At 33.3% G+C, this 25326-nt stretch overlaps 4 protein-coding genes and 2 non-coding genes across 10 annotated transcripts; 4 read left to right on the top strand and 2 right to left on the bottom strand.

Annotated features, from left to right (window-relative positions):
- Positions 1 to 406: 406 nt before the first annotated feature.
- Positions 407 to 7243, bottom strand: OVA1 (methionyl-tRNA synthetase / methionine-tRNA ligase / MetRS (cpMetRS)). Of its 2 annotated transcripts, none has more exons than XR_016523300.1 (12): positions 6831 to 7240; positions 6493 to 6636; positions 6225 to 6374; positions 5800 to 5967; positions 5028 to 5152; positions 4639 to 4732; positions 4054 to 4152; positions 2754 to 2959; positions 2546 to 2661; positions 2259 to 2414; positions 1425 to 1553; positions 407 to 808 (listed from the first exon to the last, which is right to left on the bottom strand). XR_016523300.1 is itself a non-coding variant. In XM_068634292.2 (12 exons), the coding sequence occupies exons 1-12, from the start codon at positions 7113 to 7115 to the stop codon at positions 629 to 631; spliced, it is 1827 nt and encodes a 608-aa protein (XP_068490393.1). In that variant the 5' UTR covers positions 7116 to 7243; the 3' UTR covers positions 407 to 628. The 2 variants fall into 2 exon arrangements, 1 of the variants encoding a protein (XP_068490393.1); XM_068634292.2 differs by having other exon boundaries at positions 2779 to 2959; positions 6831 to 7243.
- Positions 7244 to 9552: 2309 nt separating this feature from the next.
- Positions 9553 to 15092, top strand: ABO1 (IKI3 family protein). 2 transcript variants are annotated; one of them, XM_068634290.1, is made up of 5 exons: positions 9553 to 9791; positions 9878 to 10223; positions 10525 to 13552; positions 14201 to 14299; positions 14415 to 15092. In XM_068634290.1, exons 1-5 carry the CDS (start codon positions 9633 to 9635, stop codon positions 14731 to 14733), a joined length of 3951 nt encoding a protein of 1316 aa, XP_068490391.1. In that variant the 5' UTR covers positions 9553 to 9632; the 3' UTR covers positions 14734 to 15092. The 2 variants fall into 2 exon arrangements, with proteins under 2 accessions (XP_068490391.1, XP_068490392.1); XM_068634291.1 differs by having other exon boundaries at positions 9565 to 9791; positions 9878 to 10219.
- A 301-nt stretch (positions 15093 to 15393) lies between these two features.
- Positions 15394 to 15465, bottom strand: TRNAC-GCA (transfer RNA cysteine (anticodon GCA)). Its single transcript has one exon. It is a non-coding gene; the product is annotated as a tRNA-Cys (tRNA).
- A 953-nt stretch (positions 15466 to 16418) lies between these two features.
- LOC137827913 (WUSCHEL-related homeobox 13) lies at positions 16419 to 19175 on the top strand. Of its 2 annotated transcripts, none has more exons than XM_068634289.2 (3): positions 16419 to 16825; positions 17901 to 18406; positions 18858 to 19175. In XM_068634289.2, the coding sequence occupies exons 1-3, from the start codon at positions 16609 to 16611 to the stop codon at positions 18900 to 18902; spliced, it is 768 nt and encodes a 255-aa protein (XP_068490390.2). In that variant the 5' UTR covers positions 16419 to 16608; the 3' UTR covers positions 18903 to 19175. The 2 variants fall into 2 exon arrangements, with proteins under 2 accessions (XP_068490390.2, XP_068490389.2); XM_068634288.2 differs by having other exon boundaries at positions 17901 to 18422.
- Positions 19176 to 19966: 791 nt separating this feature from the next.
- On the top strand, positions 19967 to 22806 carry LOC137827912 (ras-related protein RABE1c). 2 transcript variants are annotated; one of them, XM_068634287.2, is made up of 8 exons: positions 19967 to 20200; positions 20397 to 20469; positions 20773 to 20873; positions 21331 to 21396; positions 21667 to 21764; positions 21959 to 22021; positions 22093 to 22185; positions 22428 to 22806. In XM_068634287.2, exons 1-8 carry the CDS (start codon positions 20128 to 20130, stop codon positions 22509 to 22511), a joined length of 651 nt encoding a protein of 216 aa, XP_068490388.1. In that variant the 5' UTR covers positions 19967 to 20127; the 3' UTR covers positions 22512 to 22806. The 2 variants fall into 2 exon arrangements, with proteins under 2 accessions (XP_068490388.1, XP_090161174.1); XM_090305048.1 differs by lacking the exon at positions 20773 to 20873 and having other exon boundaries at positions 19972 to 20200.
- A 1868-nt stretch (positions 22807 to 24674) lies between these two features.
- Positions 24675 to 24825, top strand: LOC137830811 (U4 spliceosomal RNA). Its single transcript, XR_011084283.1, has one exon. It is a non-coding gene; the product is annotated as a U4 spliceosomal RNA (small nuclear RNA).
- The last annotated feature ends 501 nt before the right edge of the window (positions 24826 to 25326 follow it).

Genomic DNA, 25326 nt, shown 5'->3' with positions numbered 1-25326 from the left:
TACTAAAATCTGTTAATAACTACTACCTCACATAAATACTGACATAAACACTTATATGACATTATATGACACCGACACAAAAATACATATAATCTCTAAAATACATGACAAAAAAAACACAGATCTATATATCATATAATTATAAATTTATCATTTTTAAAATTGTGTTGATTATCAGAAATCAAACAAATATTTTTTTAATTAGACACTTCACTATCCTACAAGTGTCAAAGTGTCAGTATCCGATATGTAACACATCTTTTAAAAGACGTGTCTGAGCCTCGTGTTAATAATGAAATGAAATTTGCAAGCAAAAGTACTTTCAAAACTTTAACCTGTGACAGGAACAGAACGTGGAAGGTGAACTTAGCTGAAACCTGTAGTTGATGAATGACGAGGATGCACATGGAGCATGAAAAGTTATGCACTCCAACTTTGTTTCTAAAATAAAAATTTGTTCAAAATTCATATACATGCATGTGCCTGGTGCTCATGCTACCTTCTTGCACATGTATGTATCTAAATATTTTTGTGTACATAAATAAGCAAAAGAATTGGTTTTTACATGAAGCTAAGTTAGAGAAAACAATTAACAATTTAGAAAGGGGAAAAGCATGAAACATGGTATCTAAGCTCCTGCGACTTCTTGAGCTTGTTTCAACTTTCCTTTGCTTTTCACAGTCTTACCAACTGCAACAACCCCTTTGCCTTTGTCTTCCACTTCAGTTTGGTTTTCAATCCTACCAAAGATTGGTTTAGGTTCAGCCATCACTTGGCCACCCTTAAGTCCACCCCACTTGGTGTCTCTCTACAAAGTCAAACAACTTAAATCAGATAGGTAGCAGAACATATTAGTTCAAACCCATGAATACCTCACGAGTGTGTATTATACACACACATACATACATATATATTTATATGCTATGTAGCAGAGACACTTAACGGACAGACACTCTGATACGACATAGACACAGAAATATATATATAATCTCTAAAATGTAGAACACGGTGACATGAATTTATATATTATATAATTATGAATTATATAAATTGACAATAAAGATTTATGTGAACAAGTATGTTTCAATTTTTTTTGTAGCAGGAAGATATTTCTCATGACTGGTTCAAAATGATTTGTTCCTTATTTTTACAATCATAATAAAAATTTATACAATAAGTTTGAGTTTTTATAAAATTAATGCATTTCTCCTTTTTAAAATTGTGTTAGAACTGTGCTATAATTGTTAGAAATCCAATAAATATTTTTTGAATTAAACACTTCAGCGATATGTGTGTCAGTGTCCGATACGGACACACCATTTAAGAGGAGTGTCTGAGCCTCATAGTTTATATGTATGTGTGTGGAAAAAAAAAAGGTTTGAGTGTGCATGTGTATGAAAGAGAGAGAGAGAGAGAGGAGAGACCCAGGTTGCTGCATCAAATTGGTCCCGGGAATAGCCAAGTTGTGCATATATTCTCCAACTCAAGCTTGGTGTAACAGGAAATAGAGCAATAGCAATAATCCTCATCGTCTCTAATATAATTACAAGGTCCTGCTCCAACATCATAAATGAAAAAATCTTTAGGCATTTGCTTATCTTTAACAGCAGCAAAACTAACTGAATTTATTTTCTTTTTATCATTGAGCAACACGTTGATTAAGCTTATTATACTTGTTGAAGAAGGAAAAACAAAGTTCAAAAAATTGATTATTGTCAGTTAAGGAGTTTGAATGTCAATGAACTGAAGTAAATCTCTGACTAAGTACTTGAAAAAGAAATTAAAGGTAAAATGAACTAAATTGCTGTTATAAGTTACAATGCAATAAACTTGTGCGCTTGATAAAGCTTTCTTGTGTAGTTTTTTCAGAAGTTGAGATGTGCAAAGTTAATTTTAACTTGTGAGAGAAGTTTAATTTGTTTTAGCTTCTTATTTTCTGCTCCTGTGAATACTTACTGAAAAGTTTATTCAAATTGACCCTGTATGATGGAACCCTTTTATCAATAAATGAGAGAAATTAAAGGAAACATTTTTTTTGTGTAGGAGAAATGGATCACATCTAATACATTTTCATAAATAAGGGACCAAAAGGAGACAATTATTTTTTAGGGACTAAAGTTGAACATTGTCTAACTTGAAGGGACTAAACAAATCAAACCCATTGTTCTGTTTCCTGATAGCATTTGAAGTTTGATATTTAACAGAAAACAATGTATCATGTTTAGACTTTTACCAATCTAAAGGATCCAGCAAATTACCTTAGCAGCTGCTTCAGCAGCAGTATCTCCTTGCTTAAAGAGAGACCATGGTGCACGTTGATCCATATAGGAATTACCAACATTACCAATCTCCAGAACAGCCTCACAAGCTGATGACAAGGAGAGATTTTCATAGTGAATGCGAGCTTTATCAACCTACAGATATAATAAACATTCCTTAACCTTTAAGTCACAGGCAGCATTACCTTAAACTGCTGAATATGACATAGTTTAAAATTACAAATTGAATATATAGATTTAGAAACATAGTTTATAAGAGGTCTTACCAGATTCTCTACATTGTCCTTGAATGCATTTCCTTCAGCAGCGGTAGAGGAATCCACTACCAGAATTGATTGGCAGTTCTTTTTTAGAAGCCCTAGTGTTCGATTAAGAAGATTTCCTGCCAAAATAGTGAAGGAAGGAAATACATATCACATTTTGCATTATGGTCATAATAAAAAGAAGAAAAATCAATTGGTTTCTGAAAGTTACTAGTAATAAAGCAAGCTTGAAATACCAACTGTATTGGCAAGATGCGCATTGACAATATTGATGAAGCGTTCCTCTGAGTAATCTCCATCACTGCCAAATTCCACCTCTCTGAGGAAGAAGTATCTAACTGCATCTGCCCCAAATTTATTAACCAAATCGTTTGGTTCAAGTGTATTCCCAAGTGACTTGCCCATTTTCATGCCATCCTAACATTTCAAAATAAAAAAGCATTGCTGCATGAAATTTAAATTAAATATAAGAAACAGATTTATGAAATTTTACAGTGTCTCAAATTGCCAAACTTAGTTTCCGACCTTTTGCTAATACCTATACTTTACTTAACTAATGATTGTAAATTTATTCAAATTTGAATTGAATTGAATGTATTAGACTCAAGAATTGAACAAGGAGATAGTAAAAAAGTTATGACCAGAATACAATGTTCTGGGCAGGGAGAGTCCTTAGATATGCAGGGTTGTGTCTAGCTAGCCTCTTACAACTCAGTTATACACCAAGTTTGAAGAACAGTACATAAGTATCACACAAGGTTCCCCCCAAACAAGGAGTTTCCTCTGTCAAAAAAGCATAAACAGAAAACTGACACAATGGCTACCTCCTATTATATGGATATGTCACAAAAAATACAGACGAAACATAATAATTTAGTCCTTATACGAGTTATGGATTCTATGTTTGTTCCTTGCATGTAAAACTAATTAGATTGATCCCTCTACACGTAAATGTTACCACTTTGGTGCTACCCCACTTACACATTCTTAATCCAGCCCAAATACATGTAGCATATTCTTAGGACCAAATTAAGAATGTGCTATATGTATAATGGCAAAATTAAGAATGTATAAGCGGTTTATAAGCGGTTTAACGATCAACATGACAGTAGGGATCAAACCAGTAACGCCAACTCATATAGGGACCAATTTAATAAATTTTTATGTATATAAAGGGGTCAAATTAAGAATACATGACACATATAGGGAGTAAATTATATGTTTAACCAAAAATATATAACACTACAACTGCCCCACAAATCCATAACTTACTAAAAGCACAACTGCTTCAAAAACAATAACAATTCAGATCCGTAACTACCTAAGGACACAAATACTGTACAGACACTGATAGTTCATTAGATCTATTGAGTCTTCTCACAAAAACCTTCCTAGGTCTATCAATGCTCGCCAGGAAATGAATAGCCTTGTCCTCAAGGCTGATGAAACTGTACCATTAAAGTTACCTCAAGACGAAACATAAGATAGCAAATAAGTTAAACTACAAATACCTTTGTCAAGAATCCATGGCCAAATACCCTTTTAGGAAGGCTTAGTCCAGCAGACATTAGCATAGCTGGCCAATAAACAGCATGAAAGCGTAGAATATCCTACAGAGTGAACAAATATTAAAAATATATAAAAACTCAATGTTTTGGCTATTTTTTCATCTCTTTTAATAATTATAAGAAAATCATTAATTAACATATATCAAAGGTTGCAAAAAACATCGCAAGAATACAAATGCTTAGGTAGAAATTAAAATGTTTAAGAAAAAAAATTTGACATGTTGCATTTTTTGGCAAAAAAATTAAAACAGATAAAAGCGAACAAATACTTAAATCAAAAGTTTCCAATTTTACGAGACTGTTTTCCAGAAAGTGATAAAACCATGCAAAAAAAGTAGCATCTCATCAAAAGACAACTAACTAAATGTAAGTTGGAACAAATTGTGCAGCCTCTCTCACAAACACAAAAATAAGAGAAAGATGCATAAAAGGAAAGCTTAGAGTACAAAATGTTTTCAATAAGTAGATGAAATTGTTTTCAATAAATTAAAATTAACTAAAAAAATAGAAGGAACACAGGTGACATACCTTGCCAATCAAGTGCAATGAAGCTGGCCAACCTGAAGAAACAGCTTTTAGTAAATCAGGTTGTTCTTGATCATCAGATAATGCAGATATATATCTGCAAATATGAAAAAGAGAAAAGAAAATATATTCAATAAAAGTTTAGAAAGATAATTAGCAACTTTTTAATTAAAGAATATTTGGCAGAATAGCAAAAACCCAAACTTTTCTTCATCTTTTTTGTCATACAAATACTTGTGCATAAATTGAACTTTCATGCATTTCAGCAATGTATTTCCAACAATACACAAAATAACAATTATTGATTGTGATAGACATAAACGACAAGAATATAGAATAGAGCCAGGGGAAATTAGAGAAGCATGCACAAACTATAAAATATATATTCTTACCCTAGTAAAGCATCAAACCAAACATATATAGTCTGGCTCTTGTCATCAGGAACAGGAATGCCCCAATCAACTGCTGCTCGGGAAATGGAAAAGTCCCTCAAGCCACTTTTGATCCAACCTTGAACCTTGGAAGTTTGTAGACGAAATTAATTTTTAAGCACAATATCATAAAAGAAAATCAATCTTATGTCCTCCAAAACGAGATAATTTGCAGTTCATTAGATACCTACATCTCATAGATGAATCTGCTATAAAGCGTTATTACACTGTTTATGGGGACCATGTAGGGCAGTATGAAGGGTGGGTTGTATTGTATTAACAAGCCAGATCAAACAGCTTGGTATTTGCATTTTTTAACAATGTATTTGTTGTTATGTTATGATCTTTTAAATGGAATAAGATCCATAACTACAAAATCACTTTAGTGAACTATATAGTCACATGACCTTAAAAACATATAACATATAAACTCAAACTCCAATATAACATATAATCATGCCAGGACTTTGGAGTGTTAATAGGCTGGGCATGTTATCAACTCAAACTCCAATACTAGAGAAATCTAAAAAAAGTTCAAGTACACCATAACTGATCCATCCTATCAATGTGAATCTTAAGACCATATAAGTCCATTCTGAATCTTCTCAAGTGAATGTATCAGGTATGCTCTGAAAACAAAATTGGACACGGCCAGCAACTGAGTGCACTATACTCAAAAGGTAACAGACAGAAATACAAGACAAAGAGAAAAACAAACTCCCCATCGCCTTACCTCATTTAAACGGAATGATGGTTGCACAAAATTAGGATTTTTATCTAGTGTTTCCTCCAATGCCTTCTGATATTTTGATAGTGCAAAGAAGTAATTGTCCTCTTTCCTTGAAACACAAGGCTTTAGGTGCACTGGACAACAGCTATTATCAAGCAGTTCCTTCTCATCCTGCACCAAATGCCAGTACATTCTTAAGGTAAAGTCGTGAAATTAAGATGGTAAATCTTTGGAAGGCAAGAAGCTCAATCAAAGTTTTCCATCATCAGAGAAAGCTGTCTATTTTCCTGGTTATTAAATGATGGTTAGCAGAAAGAGTGCTAGCAGTTGCACATGGCATACACAGACCCTTCAACATAAAGAGCCAACAGAAACTAAACATAAAACGTTGCTAACCAGAACTACAACTTACAAGTTCAAACTATCACCTTATATTCCTCACAGTTAACACAATAAAGTCCGCCATAATCAGCTCGATAGATGTCACCATTGTCAAGCACTCTTGAATAGAATTCCTTCACAATTGCTTCATGCTTGCTATCAGTTGTTCTGATGAACTTGTCATAAGAAATATCTAACTGCAATCAAGCAATAATAAAAGAATATCACGAAAAAATGAAAAATATTTATAAATATCCAACAAAATAAACACACAAAAAATGACAAAATTCCAGGAAAAACTAATAATCAAATTACATCTTTCCAAAGCGTCTTGTAAGATTGAGATATGAGATTGCAATGGTCAGGAGGCGTTGAACCCTGAGCCATGGCAGCAGTTGCAATTTTCTCCCCGTGCTCATCCGTGCCAGTAATAAATATAACCTTTTTTCCCAATAGCCGCTGTCAAATACGCAAACCTTACATTATGTAATAGGAAACAATGAACAGTTAAAACACCAACTTGCTTTAAATCCATCACACAGATATGTCTAATCTTACACCAGTTTATCCCAATTTCCAAACTCGACCCATTTCAGGAATTGGGCCAAAGTTACATAATTTAAACTAAAATCGAAGAGGGTAAGGAAATTCACCTGGAAGCGAGCAATGGCATCGGCGGCGATGGTGGTGTAAGCGCTACCCATGTGAGGAGGGGCATTGACGTAGTAGAGAGGAGTGGTGAGGACAAAGGGTTCAGCATTTGAGGGAGTGATATCTGTGGTGGCGTAGGTACAGAACAAAGCTCCTCGAGAGAGGTTTTGACCAAAACGGAACTGGGGTTTCAGCTTCAGGGGAGAAGCTCTGTAACGGAGGGAAGAGAGAGGAGGGTTAAGGAGAGAGAGGGTGTTTTGAATGGAGCAGTTTATTCTCAGTGCCATGGCTTCAGATTCTGAGGTTTCACTGTTTCACTGGTTCTTCATTCACAGGGTTCCTCGTGCCATGCCCATCCCTTCCAACGGATAGCATTAGCTTCAGTGTTCCCTAAATTTTCAACAAATCACACAGAGAAAACAGAGTAAGAAAATTATATATTATTAATTTCACCCCAAGTCTTTCGATTTATTAATTAAAACCACTTTTCTTTTATGTAAAATAAAAATTATATTTCTCAACCTTAACTAGTTATTTGTAGCTATTCAAAATATTTCTATCTAATAGTTTTTTAATGTTTGTAATTTAAATACATTGAGTTAATTTTATTAATAGACCATCACCTTATATACATAATTACATAATAACCTTATTTCATTTTTTCAACATAAATTTGGCATCTTAAATATATTTTCACAAATTGACACACAATTAACAAGTTTAACTTTAAATCAATATATATATATATATATATAATCATACATCCTCACCTTAAAAAAATAAAAAAATTATCAAAATATCTTCCTATGAATTATATAAAATTGACATTTATGTTTCCTTAAATTGTTTAAACAGAATTACACAAAATGAGTAAAATGAGATGTATAATGAAATTATTCTTATAAGAAAATACTTTAAAAACTAAAGTGAAATTAATTGATTGAATGAGTCAAACAAATAAAAAAGAAAATGAAAATTTTTATTAAAAAAAAAAAAGAATTTTCAGATGAAATTAACCAAATAAGGTAGGAATGAGAATTAGATAAACATGTATATGTGTGTTCTCGTATCTGATTTAAAAGAACATTTGATCCTTGGCACATCACCATTACCTATTATAAAGTAGGATTTGATTTAAAAAAATGAGAGTTGGAGTAGAAATCTCAAAAAAATAAAAGATAATAAGAAATAGAAAGAACAACTTACACTTTATATCTTTATAAAAGAATAAGAAACAAAACACAATGAAAAAAAAGAGAAGAAAATACTTCTTATTTTCAACATGCACTAAATTATGATTAAACCAATCATCACAATAAAACATTACAAAGTTATTACCAACTTCTTAATTTCATACATGAATAACTTAGTTTGTTCAATTTTATATTTAACTAAACTTTTAAACCTAACTCAATTACATTAACTTATTTATCACTTTTATCAACTAATCCAACTAGTATTTAACTAAAATACTTTAAAAAGTAAAAAATAAAAAAATATTTTCACAATAAAAAGATATTTATTATGAGTGAAATATGTTCAAAATATTTTTTATTTGGACACATCACCTTATGTAAGTAGGATTTGATTTTAAAAAAAAAATATATATGAGAATTATAGTAACAAAGAAAGGTAAAAGAAAACGAGAGTTATAGAAAAAAAAAATACACTTGAAAAAAACAATGAAAAAAGGTAAAAAAGAAATTAATAAGCATAATTCTTATACATTAAGTTATTATTATAAGCGAGTTTTAATTTTGATCTATATACACTTTTCCTCTCTTTAAACTAAAAATGAATATTTTTATATTTAGTATTATATATTACTGATTAGTTATGCATGGAGAAAAATTCACCTTGTAATTCTAAACTACATATATTTCATCTATCTATTTTAAGATCCTACGTATCTACACATCTTAAAATAAAGTCTTGAATTAAAAGCAGTGATTTAAAAAATATAAAAAAATTGAGTCAAGAATTAAATTACTGGGAACAATATTTTTTCTCAACTAACATAACCAATATTAAATTTAAATGTTTACAATTTTTGTTTGAAAGAACATAAAATAGATACTTATTATCAAGTTCAACTTGTTATATCATCTATTATTTTTTTAAAATATGAAAATTACAATGAAAATAAAATAAAGAGAATTAGAAAAAGAAAATTACAATTTGAAAGAATAAAAAAAATTAATAAACAAAATTTATAAATCTTATATTTGTAATAAGAGGATATATGTATCAGACATATATATCGGACATTGATCGATATTCATATGATACTTGTAATCGTAAGATATGTATCGGTTAAATGTTTAATTTAAATAAAAATTATTGAATTTTTGACAATTATAAAATGATTCTAAATTTCTAACACAATCTTAAAATGAATAAATACATTAATTTTCTAAAAACTTAAATTTATTGTATGACCCATGAAAAACATCTTTATAAACATAATTTTTTTTCTAATTTATATAATTTATAAATATATAATATATAATATATAATTTTGTATATCTGGATGTGTTGGTATTACAAACATATTTAAAATACTTCTATCTAAAAAGTTTTTAATATTTGTAATTTAAATACATAAAGTTAATTTTATTAATAAACCATCACCTTGTAGACATAATTACATAACTATAATAATAACTTTATTTATTTAATTATTTTCAACATAGATTTAGTTGGATAAAATAACATTTTTATGAAGAAGGCATAAACAGGGGATTGCAGAAACTATGTTAAACCCTATATTCTGAAGTGAAAAGTAGCGGCGAAGGGTTTGAGCAATGAAGAACTTGAAACTCTTCTATGAAGTTCCTTTGGGACTTCGTCTTCATTCCAACGACGAAACCCTTCGATTCTCCACCATCGACATCGAACGCAACCGCATCTTCTTCCTCTCTTCTCACAATCTCATTTACACTTCCCATCTCTCCTCTTTCCATGTCCGTTTTCAACACCATTCACCATTTTCATTTACTCACTCATTCATTCCTTCATTCTGATTATTGTTGTGTTGTGTTTTGTGCAGGAAAACGGTGTTTGGAGCCGTAACGCTTCGCTACCGGCGGAGTCCGTTACCGTCGACCTGGAGCCCGGAGATTCCGTTACTTCCTTTGACTATCTCATGGAGAAGGAAGCGCTTCTTCTTGGAACTTCCAACGGCCTTCTCTTGCTTTGCAATGTCGACGACGGCTCTCGCGCAACGCAAGTCGTTGGCCAGCTCGACGGCGGTGTCAATGCTGTGTCTCTCAGTCCCGACGGAGAACTAATTGCCGTCACCACCGGCTTCTCGCAGCTCTTGGTGATGAGTCACGATTGGGACGTGTTGTATGAAGCACCACTTCACGACGATGTTCCTGACGACTGTCACGTAAGTAAGGACACTGAAACCCTATTTTAGTTTCAATGCCTTCTATCTCTGTTTTGTATTGTATCGGTGTTGTTTGGAAGATTTTATGTTTTGGGATGGAAGGCTGGAAAGAAGAAAGGTATATATAGAGAAAGTTATAGATGTGGCAAATTGTGTAGTTGAAGCGAATAGAGTGAGATAGTGAGACAAATATGGTGAGTGAGATGAGAGAGAGAGAGAGAGAATGAATTTGATACTTATATCATGATTTGTGAATTTGATTGTTTGATGTTTAGTTTAGGATGGTGAATATTGTGTGTTTTCAGGTGAAGGGAACTTTCTTCCTGTGTCTTGGCGAGGAGATGGGAAATACTTTGCTACCATGAGTGATGTGTCCGACTCTGGTTCTATGCTTAAAAAAATCAAGGTTTGGGATCGAGATTCGGGGGATTTGCTTGCCTTTTCGGAACCAAGAAATTTTGCCGGGGCAGTTTTGGAGTGGATGCCCAGTGGTGCTAAAGTTGCAACTGTTTGTCATGGGAAAGATGAAAATGAGTGTTCCTCTATTGTTTTCTTTGAGAGGAACGGATTAGAGAGAAGCAGGTTTAGTGTTGACGCAAAAGTAAAGTTTCTGAAGTGGAATTGCAGTTCTGATCTTCTTGCCGGTGTTGTTGAATGCAAAAATTATGACGCTGTAAGGATATGGAGTTTTAGCAATAACCATTGGTACCTGAAGCAGGAAATTAGATTCTTGAAGCGAGATAAAGTCAGATTCATTTGGAATCCGACAAAGCCTCTGCAGTTAATTTGTTGGACTCTTGGTGGTCAGGTCACGGTTTTAAACTTTGTTTGGATTACGGCTGTTGTTATGGAGAATTCTGTTGCACTAGTCGTTGATGGCTCCAATATTCGTGTAACCCCGCTGTCATTGTCCTTGATGCCACCTCCTATGTTTTTATTTAGCCTGAATTTTTCTTCTCATGTCCGGGGTATGGCTGTATATTGTAAAAACTCTAAGAACCAGTTAGCAGCATTTCTTTCAGACGGTAGCTTGTGTGTTGTGGAGCTTCCGTCAATTGAAACCTGGGAAGAACTAGAGGGAAAAGAGTTCAACGTTGAAGCCTCTCATACAGAATTGGTGTTTGGATCTCTTTTACATCTTGAATGGTTGGATTCCCATAAGCTATTAACCGTTTCACATTATGGTTTCAGTCACAGTAGTGACTCATTTCAAACATCAACTGATGATGGACTTCAAGGCTTCTATTTGCATGAAATGGAACTTGAATGTTCTGAGGATGTTATTCCAGGATTGCTGACGTGTTCGGGATGGCACACAACAGTTTCAAAACGACAAACCCTTGAAGAGCCGGTTCTTGGCATCGCTTCATGTCCTGCTAATAAGCACGCTGCATACATTCAGTTTTCTAGGGGGGAAATCCAAGAATATGTATCTGAAATTGGGATTAGTAAAGGATCTCTAGTTCAAGAACAACTAGGTTTTTCTGCGGCTTGCCCTTGGATGAGTGTAGTGCTAGTTGGCAGTGCTGGCCTATCAAAGCAAGTGCTTTTTGGACTGGATGAGTTTGGCAGACTACATGTTAATGGGGGTATAGTTTGCAACAACTGCAGCACCTTCTCATTTTACTCAAATTTGGCCGACCAAGTTATCACACATCTAGTTCTTGCAACTAAACATGATTTGCTTTTTATTGTTGACATTGCTGATATATTTAATGGGGAATTAGATTTGAAATATAGTAATTTTGTTCGGATTAGCAATAGAAAAAAAGAGGAAAATGAAAGCTACATAAATATATGGGAGAGAGGTGCTAAAATTGTTGGAGTTTTACATGGGGATGAAGCTGCCATTATACTGCAAACTACACGAGGGAACCTAGAATGTATATACCCTAGAAAGTTGGTTTTGGTTTCCATTATTAATGCATTGGTTCAAAACCGCTTTAAAGATGCATTGCTTATGGTTAGAAGGCAAAGAATAGATTTCAATGTAATTGTTGATTATTGTGGCTGGCAAGCATTTTCCCAGTCAGCTTCTGAAGTAGTCAGGCAGGTTAACAATCTGGGTTATATAACCGAGTTTGTTTGTTCTGTAAAGAATGGAAATATTATGGAGAAACTCTACAAAAATTATGTTTCTGTCCCTTATCCAAAGGTTCTTAATGATACGTTAGTTGGTCCCCCCCAGAATTGTCCTGCCGGTAACAAGGTTTCTTCTGTTCTGATGGCTGTAAGAAAAGCTATTGAGGAGCACATAACAGAAAGCCCAGCAAGGGAGCTTTGCATTTTGACCACTTTAGCTCGGAGTGATCCTCCATTACTTGAAGATGCTTTAAAGAGAATAAAAGTGATCCGTGAAAAGGAATTGTCTCAAACTGATGACCAGGGTAGAATGTCTCACCCTTCTGCTGAAGAAGCTTTGAAGCATCTTTTGTGGTTAGCTGATTCCGATGCTGTCTATGAAGCTGCTTTGGGTCTTTATGATTTAAATCTTGCAGCTATTGTGGCATTAAATGCTCAGAAAGATCCAAAAGAGTTTCTTCCATTCTTACAGGTATTGGAGCGTATGCCTACTCAAATAATGCAATATAATATTGACCTTAAGCTGAAAAGGTTTGAAAAGGCTCTCAGACACCTTGCTTCTGCTGGTGATTGTTATTATGATGATTGTATGACACTTGTGAAGGAAAATCCTCAACTTTTTCCATTGGCTCTTCAACTTTTTACTGGCCACACTGAGAAGATGCAATTCCTTGAGGCATGGGGGGATTATCTTAGTGATGAAAAACGCTTTGAAGATGCCGCGACAATTTACTTATCCTGTTTCAATCTGGATAAAGCTATGAAGTCCTATCGAGCTATCAGTAACTGGAGCGGGGTTCTTACAGTTGCTGGGTTACTTAATCTGGGAAAGGATCAGATACTGTGTATTGCCAATGAGCTCTGTGAAGAACTTCAAGCACTTGGTAAACCTGGGGAGGCTGCCAAAATTGCCCTGGAGTACTGTGGAGATGTTAACACTGGTGTTAATTTGTTGGTTACTGCAAGGGACTGGGAGGAGGCTTTGAGGGTTGTTTTTATGCACAGAAGACAGGACTTAATTGAAATGGTGAAGAATGCATCTTTGGAATGTGCAAGCACACTTACTGGTGAATACGAGGAAAGCTTAGAGAAAGTGGGGAAGTACTTGGCTCGTTACCTTGCTGTTCGACAAAGAAGACTACTTCTTGCAGCAAAGCTCCAGTCAGAGGAGCGTGCAGCAAGTGATATCGAGGATGATGCTGCTTCTGAAGCTAGCAGTAATTTTAGTGGAATGAGTGCATACACCACAGGGTATGTATTTTCCTTGGTCGCATATATCTTTATAATTTCCCAGCTTCAGAATGTTAATTTGATGTGCTTTTGGCATATACTCCGAGTCAGTTTTCCTTGACTTTTAGGATGGATTTTACCATTTTGGCCTTTTAACACGTTAAAACGGACATAACCACTAAGCCATGATACTCAATTAATCTTCCTTGCATTAAATGAATATACTGTTTACAAAACTGCTACAAAATCTAGCAGTGTGGTATTATGATTTTTACAACTGTAGTCTCTACCTCATAAAATTTGTGATAACTATTTATTGTGTCTTCATGTATAATGACATATAAGTGAAACTCATTGTTGTTTCGGAGAAAAGTCGGACATTTCATTTCCCACCCCATCCCGGGGGTAACAGAATTATTATCACATTCAAGCACATTTTTATCCATCTTACCACATTTATGGTTCTAAACTCTCTTTGTAATGCTACATTTATTTGTCTGGACACCAGTTATGTCCATGATTGAGTTTCTCTTTACGACTCAATTTCTTAAAAGTGAATTGTAAAAATGACAAGATTGAACCATACTTTCCTTTTCACAAAAATAAATAAATTAGCAAAGGTTGTTCTTTGGGTGTGTGAAGTTTCATTGTGCCTCATTTCATCAACAGGACCAGGAAAAGTTCTGCTGCTTCATTTAGCTCAACTGCTACCAGCAAGGCAAGAGACGCCAGACGACAGAAGAAAAGAGGAAAAATCCGTCCTGGGAGGTATCTTGATACGATAATTTAATGTTTCCTTCTGCCATTCTTGCTCTACTATTGATTTGTGTTAATCATGAGTTCTTGTGAAGTAATAGTTTTTTATTCTTATACCTTATTGTAGTCCTGATGAGGAGATGGCCTTGGTGGAGCATTTGAAAGGCATGTCCCTAACAGTGGAAGCTAGACGGGAACTGAAATCTTTGTTGGTTTCCCTCATGATGTTTGGCGAGGGCGAAACATGTAGGAAGCTACAGATAATGGGGGAAAACTTTCAATTATCTCACATGGCAGCTGTGAGATTAGCTGAAGATACAATATCTAGTGATACCATAAACGAGTATGCACATACGTTGGAGCAATATGCCCTAAAAATAAAGAGTGAACTTCCAAATTCAGAGGCTTTCTCGTGGCGGCTTCAAGTATTTTTGCCCTACGAGTGAACCTTAAGTTGGATATATCCACATGCAATTTGATGTTGTTGATTGTGCTGCACTCAATATCTACATTAACAGCGAAATCAATTAGTTCCTCAGGAGAGTGGATAGACTTCAGGAATAGTATAAGGGTGTGACCAAATCTTGTTCTCAAACACGAATAATTTGTTTCGTATGCCCCCCTTTTTCACTTTCCTAAGAAAAGCTACTAAAACTTCTTCAAATGATGCTATGCAGCAAAATTGCAGCGACAGTTCATGCTTTGTTTAAAAGAATTTGAACAATACATTACTTTAATTATTAGAGAGGAGGAAAGGTTGTTCATGTGTAGGATTCTGATGAATGAAAGAATTTGATTGAGATAATCGACCCCTTTATCTATTATTTTACTGATCGATGTCCCAAATGTTTCAATACATGTCTTTTATAGTCAGTCAAGAAACGAAAGATTATCACAACAATGTTAGAGTATTCTATGGTATCTCACCAGTAGGAGTTATATTATAGTTGATTTGATTGATGTAATAGAAAAAGGTTATATATATTTAAATAATAATTTGTAAAAAAAAATAAAAAACTATAATTGAAATAAATGATTATTTTAAAATTTTAATTAATAAAAATTATAATTCAAAATAAATTAATTTATAAAATGTACAAAATGAAAGGGCCCAACCGGGTTCGAACCGGTGACCTCTTGATCTGCAGTCAAATGCTCTACCACTGAGCTATGGACCCATTTGTGATAACTGTTTATCTGTTTTTAATAAAATAAAAATTGGGAACAATAATATGCCGGTCATTGCGCCGGGAACCACTCCTCGCAAATTATTTTAAATATATCAACCAATTGACTTGGTATTTGAATAAATTATATGATATTCTTTAAACTAGACAATGTGTTTTTATTTATCAAACATTTGATTTAAGTTTCAAAGCTTAATTATTTAAATGTTTTATTTTCAATTTAAATATACTTTGGTTCCAAAAATTAATAAATTTACTTTTTTAATTTTCATTAAATCTCTAATTCTTATAAAGATGGTGTTTTTTTTAGTTCTTATGTGTCACGTATGATTTAACACAATAAAAGTAACGACTAAGATTATAACTATGCATTTCTATAAATTAAAAATTAAAAGTTAAATATTTTTATTTTTTTTAATCTTAACACTATCATCTACTCACCAGTTACGTATAATAGTTTGTTAACTTTTATAAAAATAAACTTAAAAAACTCATTCCAATTATGTCTAAAAGATTTTTCTTTATCAGTATAATTTTTTTTTGTATGCCATCAAATATCATGTTAAGTTTATTGACATTGATCATAGTTACTCTACAAAATAATACTAAAAATTAAATTTAATACTTTTTATAAATTTACAAGTCAGAGAAACTCATCAGGCTATAATATCTGAACAAACTCAAATAATAAAAAAATATAACCATATTTGGAAAAGTGCTTAAATAAAATTGCAGATTGTTGGACACTCATGAAGTGGTCCAAACAAAAGCTACATAATTTAGGTCTGAACGTGGAATTTGATTTGAATAACGTTGTTTCTACATACTAGATTTTTACCTCTGTTGATAATGTTATTCATGTCATTTTTTTATTTATTACAGAAGATGTTGTAATAAGTAGGCACCGCAAAAATAATATAAAGAATGAGGAAGGAGTCACATGTGGCACAGCGTTAAAGAGGATCAAATTTCTGGTTTAAAATGTTTGTGTGTTTTGTCTGTTTCTCTCACTTTCTGCTTTTCTGACAACCTTTGTGGACTTCTCTTTCTCCTTCTCTCTCTTCATCAAATCGACAACATCATCATAATTCAGAGCGCAATCATCGTCGCAGAGAGAGGGACAAAGCAGAAGAGATGGTGAACGTGGTGGAGTTGCAGAATCAGCTGCAGAGGTGGCAGCAGAGTGGGAACAATAATGTCAATGTCGATGCCAACGGAGAACTCATGTATGTCCAAGTCATGACTGACGAACAGTTGGAAACTCTCAGGAAACAAATTGCTGTTTATGGTACCATCTGTGATCAACTCATTGAGATGCACAGAACACTCTCAGCCCAACAGGATCTTGCAGGTCCCTCTTCTTTTTTACCATTATTTCTTTAGTTTGTGTAGTAATTATGAACCATGTTGTCTCCTCTATAGGCAAATTCTTATGGTATCTTGTTTCTTACCCTTTTGACTGTTAAATCAAGAATCAAGTAAAATTATATACGTGTAGTTTAAGTCTAATTCAATTTTATAAAATTGACTTAAAATCGGTTTTTTAATATGATATAAAGTCTCAGTTAGGTTCATTATACCACCTATTATTGTTATTAGACTATCCATAATATATAGTTTTACTTATGCATGAGTTATCATTCTCGTACCTCGTACGAGGAGGTGTGTTGAAAATCTTACTAGATATTATCACAATTCATAAGATATAAGTCGAGATATAAGTGGATGCAAAATGATATTGTTTTTATTATTGATATTAGGTGTTTCCACTTTCTACTATTTAAGCCAGCCTGTTCCAACAAAGTAGAAAATGACAGGGACAAATACCAACCATACCTTTTCCCCCTACATCAGGGCACATTGGATTTGAAATTTGTAATCATAACCAGTAACCATACCTTTCATGCTTTAAGATATTACATGCATTTTTTGCATTTAGTATTTCTAGAAATGATTGAATGATATGTTACACTTACATGCTTCACTTTAAGCAACTAGTAATTAGTTTTTTCTTGTATTTTCAGTTCATTCCGGTAATATTATCTCATCACATGTAGTAGAGATCTTTTGAAGTGACAAACATTTGAATAGAGGAAATTTCTGAATATCAATCTTTTCCTTGCATTTTGCTTTGGCAACTTCTTCTGCTGCTAAAGTATAGTCTTCAAGTTGTGCAGTAAATTTTTTAAATAAGAGGGAATGATCACTAATAATATTGTTGGATGGAACAGCAAGTGTTTCTGAATCTCATCCAATTAAATTAACTCTTATTAAAATTTAAAAAATGACTTAAGTTCTTGATGTTAGTCTAGTTAAGATGTGAAGTTGTATTGTAAAAGTTTTTATAAAAGAAAATGACTTATGTTAGATAAGATCCAACATTATCTGCAGAAAATATTGATGTTTTGATTTGTTTTCTTGATCAGGGGTTAGATTGGGAAACCTGTACTGTGATCCATTGATGATATCTGGTGGACACAAAATAACATCGAGACAAAGGTGGACACCTACACCTGTGCAGCTTCAGATTCTTGAACGTATATTTGATCAGGGAAATGGAACTCCAAGCAAGGAAAAAATCAAGGAGATCACTGCTGAACTGGGCCAGCATGGCCAAATTTCTGAAACAAATGTGTACAATTGGTTTCAGAATAGGCGTGCTCGATCCAAAAGAAAACTGCAAAACGTGGCTCCTACCAACACTGAATCAGAAGTGGACACTGAGGTTGATTCTAAGGATAAGAAGACAAAAGCTGAGGAGTTTCAGTCCCAACATATCATAGGACCTGAAAAGCTGTGCTTTCAGAACCCTCAAGTCTACTCTGACTTGCAGTACTTGAATCCTGATTCCAGCAAACCATACTCCATCTTCCCATCAGATGACAGTTTGAAATCCACAAGAAATTTGACTCATGTGTCTGTTTTTAACCAGGTGCTGTCAAACTCAAGTATGTAACATCTTGTGCCTTTTTCCTTCAATTCATTCTTTATCAGCAACAATTATTAAGAAGTGAACTTTGATTTCATACTATATAAATGAGTGCAAACCTCACCTTATTAATCTGGGTTATCCATCATCGAACCACTCATAATATATAGTTTCATGCACGAGTTATAGTCTTAACGTCTCAATCGACTTTAGAACATTTGATAATATATAAGTGAGGACAAACTCCATCTTATAAGTTGGTTTTACAAAGTTTAGTTAGACTTAAAATTCACTTCTTAATAACAATAAATCAATTTATCTGTAAACACTTGTGAAAAAAAATAATCAATTTTTTTTACTAGTTAAAATTTGGAAAGGGGTTATGTTATTTATATTTCTGTTGTAGCAGATGATCCTCAAGATTGGTTCTCTCTTCACTGTGTTTCTTTTGCAGGGAGTGAGTATGCAGGTGGAAAAATGGAAGTTGGTGGGACAGTGAGCTACAATTTGATCCACCAAACAGGAGACTGCAATCTGGGGGGTTGATTTATACTGTGATCTGCAAAGAATTTACCTTGAGTGTGCTGTTTGGGCTTGTGTTCATGAGTTCATCACAAACTAGAACTCAATGTTTGTGATATTTACTAATCTTTGTAATATTATTACTGAAAACCTGTCCAGAGAATAGCATAAAAATGTCACACTTCATATTCTGTAGTTGGATTCTTGGTAGTATATATCTTATTAGTATAAAAGAAATTTATAGTATCAATCATGTATAAAATACTGTTGCTGCCCTTTTGTGATAATTGATGATTAATGTAAAATTAACAATGTTATTTTACACGATTTAATAATGATATGAAAAAAATCTTTATAAGCATGTACTGTTGAGATAATGGGAAAGAAAGTAAGGAAATAAAAAAAATAAAAGTAAAAGGTAAAATTATTTGAATACATGACAAATAAAATAAATTTATTTATTTATATTAATATTATTTTTTAATTATTTATAATTATAATATGATTACGAGGTTCAGACACGTTTCTTAAATGATTTGTCCGTGTTGAACACATGAATTGAAACATTGACACTCGTAGGTAGGACATAGGACACTCGTAAGATCCGTATTGATAAAATGTCCAATTAAAAAATATTTGTTGGATATCCAATAATTCTAACACAGTTCTAACACAATTTTTTTTAAAAAAAATATATTAATTTTTTAAAAACTCAAGCTTATATAAATTTTAATTATAATTATAAAAATAAGAAACAAATTATTTTGAACCAATGGAAAACATTTTTTCTGTTAAAAAAACTAAAATATACTTATTCACATAAACTTTATTATCAATTTATATAATTTATAATTATATAATATATAAATTCGTGTTTCTATTTCTTATATTTTAAAAATTACACATATTTTGTATTTATGTTTGTGTTCGTGTTAATGTCTATCTTCGTACTGGGTTACATAAATTATGAATAAGAAAAGTAAAAAAACTATAATCAATTATTACACGTGTCGATATATAGATGAATAGATAATATTAAGAAGAATAGAGAAGAAAGTGACGGAGGGGAGAATAGAGTGTGGGCGGGAGCATGAAAGCAGAAGTGTGGTGGCAAAACGTAACGGGATCCGCTTCCTTCTCCTTCTAACCATTTCCCATTCCGATCCCTCTTCTGCACGTTAGGGCTTTTTCCTCACTCAACCATGGCAGCACCACCCGCCAGAGCTCGCGCCGATTACGATTACCTCATCAAGCTTCTTCTTATCGGCGACAGCGGTTCGTTATTCCCCCTTTCCCATTCTCCTTTTCCATCACTGCAAACCTCTTTTAACAACCCTGATTGCAAGTTTTCCTTCGGAATTGGACTCAGTGTTTTATGGAGATAGTTTCGAATAGCTGAGTATGGAACAAGGAGTGCTGCCTCTGCTCTAATAGTTTTTCTTTTTAATGTCTTTCTGACTCTTAATTTCAGGTGTGGGGAAGAGTTGTCTGCTTTTGAGATTTTCTGATGGTTCATTCACAACCAGTTTCATCACCACCATTGGGTTAGTATAATATCTTTTGACCCCTCTTTTATCCCTTGTGAAACGTTGTCGTCTTGTTTCTAGATGCTTGCATTTATCTATTGACTATTTTGTCTGTAATGCTTCTGTTTCTCCTTTAGTGGTTTTTGGAAGCATCGCAATTCGGGACCTAATGTCTTGAGCTCGTTTAAAAAATAGTGCTTAGTGAATGTCATTTTTAATATGGACAATTTTTAGCTGTTGGGTACACAAATGTTTGCACACAACCAGACCTGTATCTTTTTGTTGTTGAAAATAAAATCTTGTTATAATAATCCGTGGCAGCATCGATTTTAAGATAAGAACCATTGAACTGGACGGCAAACGGATTAAGTTACAAATCTGGGATACTGCTGGTCAAGAGCGATTTCGAACTATTACCACAGGTTTGGATTTTGTCTTGTGTAACCTTGCTGTGAATTCATAATTGGCAGCTGTCTTCTTGGTAGGTAATTATGTCGTGTTTGCAAATTGCATGCATTCATGTGCAAGTTAGTTGAAGTATTTCAGCTGTGATTGATAAAAATGAAAATTTTAAGGTAAATAGTTTCTGTAACTATTATCAGTAACTCAATTAAGTTTTGAGAAGTTATTATTCATAAAAAAATAAATCTTTTGGGTGGAAGTTATACGTTTTGAAGGAATAGTGATTTAATTCATGGACTCATAAATGTAAAGTGCACACTGGCTTGCGTTATATTTCCATAGAAGGACACAATGATTTAATCTGTCAGGTTCAATTCTTACTTGATTTTAAATACTATGGATAAATCAAATTATATTGCATGCTCCATTTCTTTGATGAAAGGAAGACTTGTCTTACAATGTTACATGCTGTTGCAGCTTATTACCGAGGAGCCATGGGTATCTTGCTGGTCTATGATGTTACTGATGAAGCATCTTTCAATAGTAATCTCCTTTCCCTGACCTGGTTGTGTTGGAAGTTAAAAGATATTTCAACGAATGACATTCTTTTTGTGTCTGAGGATTGTAGACTTCATTTCAGCTTTAGTTGACCCAATAAATTGTGTTTTCTTTATATTTTCCCCATTTCGTATTTTCCCCATTCTCTGATTTACATTTAACAGGGAGTCAAACAATCTCTCTTTTTGGTTAAGTTTGCTTCATTTGTTCTGCCCATCTTTTGATTTTCAATGTAGTTTGTTTATTGTTATCCAGATATTAGGAATTGGATTCGCAATATTGAACAACATGCTTCTGACAATGTAAACAAGATACTTGTTGGCAACAAGGCTGATATGGATGAAAGTAAAAGGGTGTGTACATTGTGGGGTACTTTTTTATTTACATTTTACATTCTTAATTGGCGAGGGTCTGAAATTCGTTGACTGAGAGGCTATGGCATTTTTGACTCTATGCTGTCCAAGCCGCATTTGTTTACTGATATGAGATTAATCAGTCTCCTTCTCTGCATTTTGATACAAACAAAAGTTTTTCCTTTATCCTCTAGGCTGTACCTACTTCCAAAGGTCAAGCACTTGCTGATGAGTATGGTATCAAGTTCTTTGAAACTGTGAGTGACAATAACAATTTCATTACAGTTATATGTAATTTCGTTACATTTATATCTAAGAAAACATGCAGAGTGCAAAAACAAACATGAATGTGGAAGAGGTTTTCTTTTCAATAGCAAGAGATATCAAGCAAAGGCTTTCAGACACAGATTCAAAAGCTGAGGTAATTTGTCAACTCTTTTCTCTATGTCCTTTGTTCTTCCTTTTCGCCAGATATATGCAGGTACTCTCTTCTTCTGAAAGACTGACATTTTTGCCAGTGTGTGTACCAACCAAGTACTTGAAGAAAAATAATTGTTAGGAAGTATTTGGGATTTTCTTAATGCTAACTTTCAGAATAAGTGAATAGTTGTGTGACTTTTTCCGAATTGCTGACCATTGATACTCTCTTCTCTGTTGATTCAGCCTCAGACCATAAAGATTAACCAACCTGACCAGGCAGACGGTGGTGGCCAACCTGCACAAAAGTCGGCTTGCTGCGGTTCATGAAAAGAATCAGTATCTGCAGCAAGTGGTGCAGGTTTCTGCAATAGCCTCATGTGGGTGCTGATGTTATTCTGATGACATTATTAGTGGGAGCGTGTATTTGATCCTCCGTATCTCCCAGCTGCAGTGTTTTAGAGTTAATATTTTAAATTCTTTGCTCATCATGAGTTGGTGGAATTTATTGTGACCAGTTCATTTGCTTCACTTTTCCTCTTTCATTTGTAGTTTGACTCTTTTTAAAGGATATCTTGATTAGATGCGGATAGATTATCAAAAAACAACTTGATCATTTGCAAAATATCGGTCCAAATGTTTTTTTGTTGTTGCTGGCTTAGGAATCTAGAGGCAAACATAAGAATGCTTTTACTTGGAAGCAAAATGTAAAATCATTGTCTAATTCTCCAATCTTTTAAATTTTGTATTAGTCACCCTAATGGAGGAGTGGTTTATGCTTGTTTTTGTTAGAACGACAGAAAAAACCACGACAAAAATAGCTGGAGTACCTTGCAAGAATCACTTTCCAATGTGAGCTTTGTTTGATATAAGATGGATGCAATCAGTTGGAAGATTTTTAATTCCCAATATCAATCGTGCAGTCCAATACCAAATTTGCTCGTCAGAATGAACTTTTAGCTATATATATTTTTTAAAATCTCTATTAAAAAATAAATTTTGGATACAAAATCTAAAATGTTGATCCATTTGTTTTCATCAGAGAAAAATTATTGATCCATTTATTTAAATTTAAGTAAAATTGATATTTGTATTCAGTTATCCATAGTTACCAACAATTGATGGTGCCAAATTGATGAAAATATTAGGTCATGTTAGGGTTATCCTCAGAATTTTATAGGTAACTCAGCAGTTTGTAGCAAAATAAAAACAAGTTAGCTCAGCCAATCGTGAAATAACTAAGTAAAAAAAAACTCCACTTAGAAATCTCAAGTTTTGAGGCCACAACTAATATACTCAAGGTCTTGCAATTAACTTGTAGACAAAAGGAAACTCCTGGAATCACAGCCAAAAGTGAAATATGCAGGATGATTTGTTGCATCTGTTGAAAGATTATCTCAGCAGCAGAGACATAATGTTAGAAAAAGCATGTCAATTTCAATTTCAAAATATATGCAAAAAAATGAACATATAGTAACTAACCAAGATTCACATTATCAAGCTACTGATTGCAACTAGATCCCAATTGCTAGAACCGAAATCCTTTACCTTAAATCCCAATTGATTGGAACATGGGAGGCTTTTGAATTATAATGATACAAATAATTGGAGATTTCATTTGTGTCATTGAGAAATAAAAACAAGAACCAAACGGTATAATATAAATCTGTAATTGAGATATCAGTTCTTTTAATATGATTATGAGTAACAAAAAAACTCAGAGGGCAACTGAGGAAGCACAATGGAAAACATCTAAGTAGTTCAGTCCTATCTTCTGAAGTGTATCTTACTTTAATTTTGTTACGTCTGAAAGACAACTATGTAGAGAATGTTGACCATCAGATACACAAGGGTACGAATAAAGTCCAACTACTGTCACAAGAAACACCATAACTCTTGCATGAAACATAACTGAAAGTCAATAATTAAAGCAATAGCCTAAATAACTCAATAACCATCACCAAACAATCTAAAAGCAAAAAAAAAAAGGTTATTTAATGCACCCGTTTGATTCTTACATGGAAAAACCTAGAGAAACAATGCAGGAGAAACTAGAGTAAAAAGATCTGGTTAAATCCACAGATATCATTCAATTATGCTGATTGGCTTCTACGGTGAGTTTACATTTTCTATCAGTTCCAAAATTTGTGCAGTTTCCTGATGTGTATACTGACAAAAAGAATGAAAGTCACTGCACTAAGCAATGGGAAAAGGAGACATATGTAGCTGATGAATCTGTTGAATGTGGTTAACCATGTTTATCACTAAGAGGAAAAAATGATGCCTACTCACTTACATGGGTGGTTGGAATGTATCATTGCATTATGGTTAATGTTGATGGTTGATATGTTGATGAAAAATACTGGTCAGTTCAGTTTAGGGAATATGAATTGTGGTTAACCATGTTGATGGCCAAAGTCCCACACTGACTAAGTTATGAGATAGAGTATATAGAACGTAATATAAATAGAATTCTCAATAATCTTAGAAAGTATCTTTGCGCTTGGGGCAATGACGCAGCTAGTGAGGTTCTAACCGAGGCGCGTCTATTGCTGGTTGAAAACTATTTCCAAACCCCCTCTTAGGCCTGGGTTCAGCCTAGGCCTTCGAGAATTTCTGGAAGGGCTCCCTTAGGGGTAAAGCCCTGCAATTATATTCTAAAGATTTGATTATTGTTTGGAATGTAATTATTTATTATTTAATTATAGTTGAACGTAAGTAGGATGTAGAGTGTTATGTTAAAAGAAAAATTAAGAAATAATTAAGTCAACCACTTTATAGTAAGTATTAAGAAACACTGTTTAGCGGAATAGTTTTTGGTGCAGTAATAATATATATTTTAATAAGAAAAAATATTTAAATAATAATTCTCTCCTTTAATAATTTATAGTTTAAAAAATGAAATAATTTATTTTAAAACATTTTACACCTTTCTCAAGTTGATAGTAAATATTTAAGAAAACCTTCTACCATTTTTTAATAATAATAATTTTGTTTTATGTTTTATAATAATTATATTTATTAATTTTAATTAGTAGTATCATAATTCTAAAATTTATTCTTAGGCTATTTAACTGATGATTTATATACTAATCACTCTTAATTTAAAGAATTACTTATCTCCATAAAAGATTTTTCATGCAAA

The sequence above is a fragment of the Phaseolus vulgaris genome, chromosome 7, assembly GCF_051622355.1.
Source record: "Phaseolus vulgaris cultivar YP4 chromosome 7, ASM5162235v1, whole genome shotgun sequence".
In the NCBI taxonomy this organism is placed as follows: domain Eukaryota; kingdom Viridiplantae; phylum Streptophyta; class Magnoliopsida; order Fabales; family Fabaceae; genus Phaseolus; species Phaseolus vulgaris.
Note: the sequence above shows the minus strand (reverse complement) of the source record. Positions and strands in the feature narration are given on the sequence as shown.